The following is a 13011-nucleotide window of genomic DNA, read 5'->3' on the forward strand; positions in this document are numbered from 1 at the left end:
TGTAATTAAGGCAGAAGATCAACTTTGCCGTAAGGCAGAAGGCCTCGCATAAGACCTAACGCCGAACCGCAAAAGAGTGGGTTGAAATCGAATCTATGCATGTAATCACGACTCTTCTACTGCTACCGATTGTTTCCCAAAGAATTACGCGCCATTATTTTTGCAAATTAGCTTTTGGACAGCTAAAAAAATCGTGTGGTAAAAACGATGTGTCTGTCCCTAATTTTAAAATTTGTTCACCTTTTTCAACCTGGCATTTTGGTGCCCTCCCTGAACGTGGTGCCGTAAGCACGTGCTTGTTTTGCTTATTGGTTACAAAGTCTTTATTAATTCAACCATTAAAGTCGACGAGTACAAAAAACTTTGAGCTAGCTCTCAATTTAACATATTTTTTTAAACATTATTTTTAATTTGACCTTACAATTACTCGTAAGTAGGTAAGACCGTTAAATATTTAAAATGATTATCTTATCAGAAAATTATCACCAATTACTCTAAGAAAACTACTACTCTAAGTAATCCGGCACTGTTAACAATGTATTTTTTATGTGAAACGTGAGTGAAATCTCTTTAAAAAATCCGTAGGGGTCGGATCAAAAACTGTAATTAAGTCCGACTCACGCTTGACTGTACATTTCTAATAGGTTTTCCTGTCATCTATAGGTATAGACCTATTTTATGTATTTGTTTAAAAATTTAAGACTTAGTAGTTTCGGAGATAAGGGGGGGGGGAATGGTCATTTTTTGCCTATTTTCTTGAATAACTTCTAAACCGTTTATTCGAAAATTATAAAAAAAATATATTTGAGATCCTTACAATAAGCTCTTTCATTTGATATGTAACATGATATAGTTTGAAAAAAAATTTTTTTTTCATTTTTTCATTTACCCCCCAAAAGTGGCCCCCATGTTTAAAATTCATTTGTTTACGTTATATGTCCGTATTTGGGTCACAAACTTACATATGTGTACCAAATTTCAACTTGATTGGTCCAGTAGTTCCGGAGAAAATCGGCTGTGACAGACGGACAGACAGACAGACAGACAGACAGACAGACAGACAGACGCACGAGTGATCCTATAAGGGTTCCGTTTTTTCCTTTTGAGGTACGGAACCCTAAAAATAACGATTTATATTAAGATATTTCATTCTGGATACAGAAATAAAAAAAACGCCTATTCAGTAATTGCCGAATGCCTAAAAGAAAAAGATGGAATATGCTTATCTCCCTTTTTAAGGATATCATTGAGTTGATAGCTGAGATAGAGGTTGAAGTTTGAAAGGGTAGGTTGAAAGATAAATTTTACTCCAACCCAATAAAGTCCCAAGAGGAACTACGACGGCATGTTCGAGGCAGCACGAAACATATCCAAAATTAATTTAAGAAAATTAACTTGAAGTTTTACAAGTCGGTGTCAAGCATGCATACGAGCCGGAGAAAAGCAATTCGAGCACCTATTGTAAAATTATTTCAACCTACCCTTTCAAACTTCAACCTCTATCTCAGCTATCAACTCAATGATATCCTTAAAAAGGGAGATAAGCATTTTCCATCTTTTTCTTTTAGGCATTCGGCAATTACTGAATAGGCGTTTTTTTTATTTCTGTATCCAGAATGAAATATCTTAACATAAATCGTTATTTTTACTAAGTAGCAACGGATTGCAAATTTCCAAGTTTTTACTTATTTTTTATGAGGCTTTCGAAAGATGATAATAATTCATATTTTATTGCAGGAAGCTATGTACATGTGTTATACCATTTTTGAATCTGCATAACATGCTCAATATTATGACGTTATTTGCTCATTACTTTTCTAGTAATTTTTTTCACGACAGGTGGTCAAAGTCGAAATTAATGGTTCGCTGTGAATTTAATTCAAGATTAAACCAGTACTTTTTTGCATTTTACATTGTTTATCGATAAAATACCTATTCTGTTATCTTAATTAACTATTCATGATGCCGTACACACAAAAAAAACTAACTTCGAGACCTTTCCGACTGCACACTGGCACTAACAATGTTAAAAACGGCGAAAATTCACGAAAAACCTTAATTTGGCAATAACTCGAAAACCGTGCCATTTTTACTGGGGTCATGTTAAGTTGGTTTGGGTCCTCTTGGCTTGGTCTACCTCCAGTGTCACTGTGACGTGTCACTTATGGGTCACCCTGTATATGTGATTCCGCGCCGCGATATCCTTTTATTTATTACAAACTGATCGACGATTGGCCCTAGTCACACCTGATGGAAAGTGAAGACAGAGCTTAAGATGGAGCTCACCGGTTCAGTAATAGCCAACTTTGACCCATTATACATATATTTCTTTAAGGGGCTACCCGAGGTTTTCATCGATTTTTGACAAGTTTTGAATCGTATCTCCTACTTTTGCACTACAGATGGAATTATAAAACAAACGGTTATCGGTTCTTCAATCTTTTATTCCCATTTTTGTGTACCGGATTTTGAAAGAAATGAATACTTTTTTTAAACATTGTCTAAAAAATACTTTTTTTGTATCTAGGTTGCTGTGAAAGATCTTACATATACGAAATCTACATATTTGGGTTCGTCTCTGACGACTCGAAAAACGTGTCTAGTTTTTAATTCTAAACTAGTTAACACAAAAGTTATGGCCAGAAAACCAGTTTTTTGGCCTAAAATTGTTCAACTTTGGTGCCAAATATCTCGAAGACAATGAACTTTGAAGTAAATATGGGATACTATATTGCTTAAAGCCGTTGCTGTTAATATGATAAGTTACAAAAAACATTAGAAAACTAAGGGATTCAGATCGAAGGTCATTGGCGTGGGGGAGCCCCTTAACATATATGTGGAATCACGGAAGTTTTCAAGTTAATAACATTAAATACCTGCTTGATGAAGAGATAGGGATCAAAAGCGTCGACCCAAGAGGAGATCTGTTCGCAGTCAACTCGATTACTGCACGACGATATCACGTCGGCTGCTTCCTCCTACAATAAAATAACAGGTTTAGTGAAACATCTAAGAGGAATACATTTTTCACCACACCAGCTCGGAAAGGCTTACTTTGCACTTCGTAAACGGATAGCAAAGTTGCACTTTGCTATCAGTGATTCACATGTGAGGCAAAGTAATCAAATGCAAAGTTTGAGTTGTTTTCTTATGTTTGCTGGTAGAATTGACTTTTAAATGATGATTTTGGATGATAAATATTTAATAACATTCATTTGAATTTGATTTTGTTTGATATTTTACATTTAATATTTGTTTCGGGTTGGTGTGGTGAAAAATTTGTGTTTCTCTCGGGGGCAAATTTTGTTTAACCCTCGTGCTTTGAAACCTTCGCAACGCTCAAGATCCCATTTTTCGAACCACTCGCTACGCTCGTGGTTCAATTTTGGAATCTTTTGCTTGCTTGGGTATCAATATTAGCACGAGTGGTTAAACAACAACTTGTAAAACAAATAACTATTAAACAAACCTCTTGAATTTCTCTTGTCAATGTTCATAAATAGCAAAGAGAATTTGATATATAGGCGGAGTGTCAGAGTAAATTTTGTAGCCACAGTAAATTTACTGACATCTTTCAACACAAGATTAAAACTTTTAGAACGCCATTTGACTTTGATCCTTGTTATTTCACTGATATGTGTTAAATTTGTTAAATGTGCAAAAGTGTCGCCATCTACACGCGCATAGGCCAAAGGTATAACGCTATGGCGCCATCTTTTCGAGCGACGGCTCACTGTGGCTACAAAATTTACTTTGACAATCCGCCTGTATATACTAAATTATCTTTTGTAAATAGGTATATGTGCGTAATGAACTGTGTGATCAAGCATTCAAACGCCGATTAAGAGATTTTTTGTTGGATAAACCGTTGTATTCTGTTAGTGAATTTATGAATGATGTATAGATTTTGACGATCCACCACAGGAGATACTATCTTGACATTATTTTAAAAACTTATCATTTCACTTTTAATTTGATATTTTATTGATTATATTGTTGTGACATCCCTGTTTTTGACGATCATAATATGAATTCCTGTAGATTGACATGCCTGCAATTTATAATGTAATCTGTATTATGAAATAAATAAATCTAATCTAAATCTAATCTAATCTATGATAGTTTTCTTCAAAAATTTCAAACTATTATTCAAACAGGTTTTTTTAGTTTGGCATCCAATTAAACAGAATTTAGTATATGTACTTATGAAAAACCGATACTTAACAACACAATCTCATGATGATAGGGTAAAGTCATTTAATCATCAAAAATGTAAAATTATGAATTATCAATCTCATGATGACATTAAACTGTTCTAAGAAGGCCATAGGAATAGTAACTAGGTGATAACCAACAATCTTATTAACCAAACCCACAGTTGAAAGAAAAATAGAATTGGCGATAAAAGGTGGTTGTATAGGGGTCATCCATTAATTACGTCACACGAATTTCAAGGTTTTTTGACCCCTCCCCCCCTCCTTGTCACACTTGGTCACATTTGGCAAACCCCTCCCCCCCTGGTGTGACGTCACATTTTTTCAACGAAATCGGCAAATCGAATTAAGTATTATTAAGTTTTTGTCAAAATATTAGTAAATTTATAACCCAAAACTGATTATGAAAAAAAATTAAACTAATAAAAACGATTATCGTTCCAAAAACTTGTTTTTGAACTGTACAGTAAATAAATGATGAAGTTAAAGTGACGTCACAAAGTTTTTCAAGTCACCCCTCTCCCCCTTGTCACAACATGTCACATTTTCTTGACCCCCCCCCCCCCTAAATGTGTGATGTAAATAATGGATGACCCCAATTATATTTTTTTTATAAACTTTAGAAAGACATGGCGGGACGACGTGGATTCATTCCAGCGGGATTGGCGGGGTCTTGCTTAGCACAGGGAGGATTGGAAGGGGGGAGGCCTTTTCCCAGCAGTGGGACACACACAGGCTAATAAAATAAAAACTTTAGGACTTACCTCTAGGTCAGAAGGTGGCTGTTCATCATGACAAGTGAGTGATGACTCATCAGCAGTTATGTCTGAAGTGCTCTGAAAATAAATAATATTTATACAAGATGTCTAGGCTGTGGCACATAATAATAAATAGTACTAGTATCGGAAATATATCCTGAAGGACGGTACGGTCGACATTTGTCGGGCATGCCGCCGTCCCGGAGAGTCACTCAGGCATATCATTTCCGGTTGTTCTCATCTTGCTAACGGCGAGTACTTGCACAGACATAATCTCGTAGCCAGAATTATTCACCAGCAACTTGCTCTTCTATATGGCCTTGTGGACCGCGAAGTACCGTACTACAAGTACTTACCTGCGCCTGTTCTCGAGAATGGTCATGCCACGCTCTATTGGGATCGATCTATCATCACAGACAGGACTATTGTAGCCAATAAGCCTGACATTGTGATAATAGATCGATCGCAACGTCGGGCCATGCTCGTTGACATCACCATCCCCCATGATGAGAATCTCGTGAAGGCCGAGAAGGACAAGTCCAGTAAGTACCTAGACTTGGCTCATGAGATAACCGCCATGTGGGATGTTGATTCGACGATCATTGTCCCGATAGTCGTTTCAGTGAACGGTCTAATAGCGAAGAGTCTCGACCAACATCTTGAGAGACTCTCGCTAGGTGGTTGGATCAAGGGTCAGATGCAGAAGGCGGTGATCTTGGACACGGCGCGGATAGTCCGCCGGTTCCTCTCTCTGCAGCCCTGACCACCGGTAGCTTGGGCCTTGCCCCGCTGCTGGCGGCACCCTAGGTTAGGTTTTTTATAATGTGTTTATATGTATTTTTTATCGTTTTGTAAGTGTTTTTATATTTTACTTTTATATTCATATTATAAAAACCCTAACTTAAGACGAAAAATAAATAAAGAATAGTACTAGGTACAGAAGGTTCACTCTACAAAACGCGTCTATTACGACAGATATGACCGCTAGGTGGCGCAAGCGCGAGCAGGCAGCCATTCCATAGCGGTGCGCGGCAACTACTACTGCTAGACACCAAAATTGGTGTGCGCCGCATGTACTTGTAGCGACGCGTCGAAAGTCGCGGAGTGAGCCACGTCTGGCTGTAGATAAGTCTTAAACGGATGGATCTTTTATGGATATTATTGATTGAATATTTGTTAACCTCAAATAAAAACGGTAGGGACTCAAATAATGGGTACATATATTATCAAAAATAATAATTGAGATCCACCAAATTGACATAAGGAGTACTTGTTTTTTTTTTATAATAAAATAATAAAACACAAATTTTAGGATTTTTACATACCCATCCTGCAGCTTCAGCCACAAGGCTCTGCGTTATTTCATGTAGGAAGCCCTCGCTGGGACTCCTCGCTGAAAGCGCCTCCAAGCTTTCAATAGCCGTGCCTTGGGTGTCGCAGGTCGATGAGATTTCACACTCGCTGTCTCGCACGTAGCCGTCCTGCTCTAGCATTGTGACAAAGTCAGGCTGCGGGAAATATAGTATATTTGAATACGGAAGGTCCAAAAACTTATTATATCATTGCATCATCAGGATGTGGATTGGTACATTTCTAGTTTATTGTTGTAAGCTCGTTGTACTCTGTATCCTTAGGTATTTTAATAAAAGTAAACAAAATCTACCCTCAAATGGCTCCTTAAGCCAGTTGAGGGTAGATGAAAACATTACACGATCAAATAATGTAGGTTAAAGTCAGCTCGTTCAGTGACTGATCCAGGCGGTTTTGTATTTGGTTGGTTAACCAATACATGTTATAACTACCCGAAAATGTACAAATTGTTTGTTTACTTTTATTTAAGTACCTGAAGATACAGAGTATAGATATAGTTTATTGTTGTAAGCTCGTACTGTTAGAGTGAGACAGACGTACCTGCACGTATTTGTGCTTATGTTTGAACACATCGGTGTCTGCATCGTCCGTGGTAGATGTGGGTTGGTACATTTCCAATTCGTTGCTGGATTTGCGACGCGCTTTCTCTGTGGTCATTACCTGTGAATATATCAAGTAAGATTAGTATCAAAAACAGTTTTTTTTTTATAATTATCCTAACCATAGAAGAAAAAAATGCCAAGTTCGTAATGTAAGGGGCTATTCATAAATTACGTCATTTCAAATTAGGGGGGGGGGGGTCTGGACATCGGATGACGGTAGCATGAAGTAGGAGGAAATGGGGTCATTTGAAGCATGATTTTTGGATGATTATAGGGGGGGGGGGGGGGGTCCAAAATCGTCAAAAATCGATGACGTAATTTATGGACAGCCCCTAAGGCATAATAGCAAAGAGGATAGTGTGTAGAGAGTTACTGTCATGGTAAATTATGTAGCCACAGTACAAATTTACTGCCATCATTCGTCAGAAGATTAAAGCTTTTAGAACGCCATTTGACTTTGATCCTTATTCTTTCACTGAAATGTGTTAAATATCAAAAAGTAACGCCATCTACTCTAAAGTAGGCCAAAGGTGTGGTGCCATCGCTCGAAAATATTGCACCATAGAGTAGATGGTGTTACTTTTTGATATTTAACAAATTAATACATGTCAGTGAAAGAATAAGGATCAAAGTCAAATGGCGTTCTAACAGTTTTAATCTTCTGACGAAAGATGGCAGTAAATTTACTGTGGCTACATGATTTACTTTGACAATCCGCCTCTATTTCAAATTCCCTTTGATAATAGCATTGTAATATTGCTATACCCTCACAGGGCCCATGTGAACCGATTCAGATTTTTAAATTTTTTATTTAACAGTTACATAATTAGAGATGCCACGAATATTCGGCAACTATTCGGTATTCGGCCGAATGATGTTTACTATTCGGCCCAATGCTGAATATCTGTTGCACCTTCCTAAAAAGAAAAATTATACAATAACCGCAAACCACTATATTTTATTTTAACCATGGTCTAATAAAACATGGTCTTCCATTCCCAGAGTGACACGCGATTACGTCAAAATAACATTGCCACTTTATTTCAACATAACATGTTACATGGGTACATTATACCTATGGTTAATAAGTTAAAATATTTCTTTATAATTTTATAATTTTCATTTATATGTATTTTAGCTTAAATTTTACAATAACACGTCATTTTTAATTACTCGTTAGCAATATCTTCCGATTCACGAAAGAAATTTCAGACTTTCGGGTAATTCTGTTTATACTACTGGCAACACAGGATAGCGCTGTGGACATTTGACAATTCGGATCTAGATAACTTCATGCCCTGACCGTCATCCTTGTCGAACGCGTGTTAATTGTTATTTCCTTCTCGCTCAGTGTCAGCAGTCGCAGAGTTTTCCAAACTTTTCACGTCGTAAGCTTGGTAATTAATGTTTTGTTACGAAAATGGTTGGCTGTTCTATTCGGAACTGTAAGAGTAGGAGTAAAAAGGGCAGTATAATCAGATTTTATACGTTTCCGAATAATGAATCCGTAGCCAATGAATGAAATGAAAAAAATCGTTTGTAATCAACTCCAGAAGAAATTAAAACGAAAATTGTTTAAAGTGTCGAACACCGTTTATTGATTAACTGTGAATTAGTTTTTCAAACGTTTGTCTTGTATAGATAAATAAAGTTTAATTTAATACATTAGATTTGTTTTATTTTACTATGTTTCTACATGAATAACTTAAAATTAATGCCGTTAAAATAATTTTCACCGTTGGTTAAAATTCTCCCACATTTCAAAGTTTGAGAACCTGTAAACAGCATGATGACGTAGGCGCGTGTCAGTTAGGTCATACGCGAATCTCGGAATGGAGTACCAGGCGGAGTATATTATTATACCATGATTTTAACATGTTTTCATGGAAAGTTGTTAAATCCAAAGACCCTGTTTTTGAGCATTTGTTGATTACAAATATTTTTATTTTTATCATGGGTCTAATTTAATTGGCTCTAACTACATTCTCTAGTTCTGAGCAACAAAAGTCAAATCTTAACAAACATTGTGCTTTGTTGGCCAACAGTTTTCATAATTAACGTGACTCAAAATGTTCGCATGTTATGCCGAATATAGCCGAGAGAGGTGCCGAATATTCGGTATTCGGCCAAAATCACTATTCGGGGCATCTCTATACACAATCCTTACCTTAGCAGCTCTATCAGCTAAGTAGTTAATATCCTCATCTTCAGCCGGTAAGTCCTGGTTGATCAGCCTGGCGCACTCAGCAATAGCCATGAAATCATTCAAACAGTCATTCGGAAGACATAACGATGACTCCACCTGCGTCTCCGAGTCTGATTCATCATGCTTCGGAGTCGGGAAGTCCACAAATGTAGTTGTATGCGGCTCGTACATGGTTACATCATTATCTTCCGTATTCCAATTGTTTTGCTCCGGAACTATAGCTGCTTTGGTCTTAGTTTTCTTCTTAGGGCTTTCATTGGTTGAGCTTACAGCGATCTTGCTTTTCGCTGAAGGTATACCGAGCTGACGGACTTTGCGGATCGGTGAACTGTTCAGCGAAGCAGATTTCTCATTTTTATCCATACGCCTGGTCTTTCGAGGAGATGATATCTCAACGGATTCAGACTTCTTCTCACGATTGAGTGAGCTGTGTCGAAGTTGAACACTTTTCGTGGTTCGTACATCTTTAAGTTTTGGCTTGGAAGTTGTTGTAACTTTATCATTCTGCGTCTTATCCCTTAACTTTGTAGTGGAAGTCACTAGATCCTTATTAGTGCTACGTACAACTGTTTGGAAGATTGGTTTCTTTGTGCTTTTCAGCTCTTTTTTGTGCTCCTTCTCCATGCTAACTAACTTGGTTCTAACGGGTCTAGTTTTTAGCTGTGACCGAGTGCAGATTTCGGGTAAACCATTTTTGGCAGTGTCCCGCTTGAGAACTTTCTTCCAGGTGGTGTTGGGAGGTGACAAGCGGCTATTTAATGGTTTTGCCTTCAATTTTGTGACTTTGGATGTGTTCCTCTTGACCGAGAGGGGCTCCCTCTTCCTACTTCTTAACCGCATTGCAAGTGCAGAGGGGAACTTAACCTGTAATCAATATAAGTCATTAGTGTCATAATTGGGATCTCCAAAGATACTGATGATGGACAGAAGAAGAAAGGATAGTTACTATAGTTAGGTAAGGTAGAAGATTTTATGTGTGTATATTTGTTTGAATGCTGGGGCAATTTTTAACACAGAATAAATTTTTTGATCTTTTCTTCATTGGAATTTGTTCGTATCAATTGTCTTAGGTTAAAGTCTATTTATTTCTCAACCATACAAATAATAAGCGCCTTTGGAAAGACAATCCTTAATTGAATTTGTTACATCTGGACTTTCCGTCATCAGGCCATCGTTACATTCGGCTAATTGACGATAGACATTATGACACCTAGCTTTTCTGACACTTGGACATATATGCCCCCAAACAATTATGGGTCTACTGTTTAACTGGAGGGGTGGGATTGGCTGCATATAGCAGATCTGTATCAAGTTAAGTAAAAATTTACCCTCCTAAGGCATACAAATGAAAAATCAATATTTGCAACTGAAATTTGAACCTATAATAGAGAACTGAAGAGGTATAGGTAGGTAGGACCTTCAGGGTAGTGTGTAAACTAGTTTTAGTTCCAAACCGCGGCTACCTTCTACTACAAAATCACCATGCAATTTCTTAACTAAACACCTCAGTTAAGTATTAGATGTACAATTAAATTTTGACTCTAATCTGAAATTAATCTGCATTGACCGGTACAAGTGAAGAAAATAAAAAAACTATCAAAACCTTTATAAAATCAATACATTTTGAATTAATAATCAAGTTTTACTTTCACCTATATAAAATTTCATTAATATTGCTAAGTGGAAAACAAATGACAGATAATGATACAAAAACCAAAAATCTATGTTTTTGCTTCTCTGATCATACACATTTTGTCAATTGATTAAAAATTAGGGTTTTTTTTAATTCTGGCCCATCAAACATTTTATATGTAAGTATGTAAAATCATTATAAAACACAAAAGTAAATGTAAATTCGTAACATATAAAATCTAAATAATGCTTGATTCTGTGTCGATTGTATGAGAATTTCGTATAAGAAATCGGAAATCAAATAGTTACCTACTTACATGAACTTATGTGCAGAAAGATAGTTTCCACGACATGTACCTCCAGAAAAGTTGTGCGAAATTCAGTTATAACACTTGCAGGGTTTCGTAAACATAACACGAAGCTCTAATGTCTTTGTTTCGCACAAACACTCAGTTTTATTTTCGTCCCAAAATCTACAGCGGTAAAAAGCGTTCGCGCCTTTTTGACATCACACATTTAATGATATTTCATAGTTTATTCTTAAATATAGTTAGTTAACCACACAGATCAATACATTATTTCACCTATTTAAGCACTTAATCGTCTAAAAATATCAAATTATACACGAAATAAGCATCGAGAAAATAAAAATGCGGCACGGGCGAATTTATCGATTTATGCGCTGCCGAACCGAAACGAATATTGCTGATGCACCATATTTCAGTAATCGGCTAATAAGCGAAACTGTAGTGAAGCGAAAATGTAAACATAATCGCTGTTGCACGCGTAATTACATGATAATTTATATTTATTAAGAACAAAAGCCAAACAAATGTCAAAATGGCGGCGTTTCTTTTTTTGTCTCTTCTATTTTTCTGCAGAGGGCGCTTTGCTTTGTTCTATCGCGCATGCGTTTTGCAACTGCTTTACGTGATCGATAGCGAGGAAGTGGAATTTTAATTTCCGTGCATTTCCGCAAGTGCAGTTTCAGCAATTCAACTGGAGAATTACATAAATCGTGTTATTTAAATTAAAAGAAGCAGTTTTCTCGTTCTATACATCGTCGTCAGAGTTAATTAAAGAGCAAATTATAAAGCGATTTCTAATTTATTTACATTTGCGGTCTATTTTGAATACATTTTTACCCCTTTAGCAATTACTATATTCAGGAGAGTTTTACATATTATAGATTATGACTATGAAACCTGAGGGGCTACCAAGAACATCAAAACAAAAGTATAGTGTAGCCGTGTAGGTAGTAGGTATCTCTGCCTTTAAGTGTCATACTAACCATGTTGAAGTGAAAGAGATGGAAGTAGAGTTTCGATTTTTCAAAGTTATGTTTCAAACAAAACATTCGACTTAAATGCTTTATACACCTTTTTTAATTCAGTCATCCTATCTGGCATCCTACATAATTTAGTGAGAATCTACGTAAAACAGTTGACGTCTTGTTGTTCCCCACCAAAGCTTGGAGGAAACGGACAGCAACGAACCCGACTAAATTACTTGGGTTTGTTTTTGGCATGTTGACAGAAATATCTATACGTACAATACGAATGCGTAGTGTGGGCCTACTGTGAACACCGTATCTTTCTCTGTTACTCTAATTACGCCTTAGTTGGGGTAAAAGAGAAAAACGCCCGATGCCCTCTGACACTTTCATCAGATGTTTGGCTTAATGGTGTCGTAGCCAGGCCATAAAATAAAAAAAATAACTTTTCTGCTGTCACTGTCAGTGTCACTGTCACTGTCAGTGTCACTGTCACAGCTTACATGTAAACCATATAAAGTAACCAAACCGTTGGAGCTTTTAAATAAAGAAATAGTTTCTTTGTTTTATTATGAATTAAGTTTAATTCACAAAGGGTCTAATTTATATTGCATTTAGTTAAACAATCCAACAATGTCTACTACATCAGTGACATCGTCAAAGAACGAGGTAAAATTGTTGAACCAGAAATAAGAAAATACTTGTTCAGGAAATTATCATTGTAATATTTAGCAAACTTGTTTTCATTTTTAGAGAGCTGGATCAGATTTGCCAATGGAGTTGGAAGCGGCTCGTGCATTGAATAACTACCTACGGACACATTTGAAGAATATAAGGATCCTGAAGCAAACTGTAATTCAAATGGATGGACACCTTAGAACCTTGCACAAAGTTAACAACCAGTGGCTTGATGTTGGGAACAGAACGAAATGATTTGTTTTTTTTTCCTTATCGA

General features: G+C 36.6%; 1 protein-coding gene across 1 annotated transcript in view; it reads right to left on the reverse strand.

The window, feature by feature from the left end:
* The window catches only part of LOC134802735 (uncharacterized), a 29849-nt gene extending 18016 nt beyond the window's left edge, over positions 1–11833 (reverse strand). The window contains exons 1-6 of the mRNA XM_063775404.1: positions 11101–11833; positions 9113–10015; positions 6884–7003; positions 6298–6480; positions 4979–5050; positions 2877–2978 (exon numbers count right to left, since the gene is read on the reverse strand). Coding sequence (XP_063631474.1) covers positions 2877–2978; positions 4979–5050; positions 6298–6480; positions 6884–7003; positions 9113–9991 — 1356 coding nt within the window. The 5' untranslated portion in view covers positions 9992–10015; positions 11101–11833. The remainder of the gene's footprint in view (positions 1–2876; positions 2979–4978; positions 5051–6297; positions 6481–6883; positions 7004–9112; positions 10016–11100) is intronic.
* Positions 11834–13011: the final 1178 nt, after the last annotated feature.

This window comes from Cydia splendana, chromosome 25, assembly GCF_910591565.1.
Source record: "Cydia splendana chromosome 25, ilCydSple1.2, whole genome shotgun sequence".
Lineage (NCBI taxonomy): Eukaryota > Metazoa > Arthropoda > Insecta > Lepidoptera > Tortricidae > Cydia > Cydia splendana.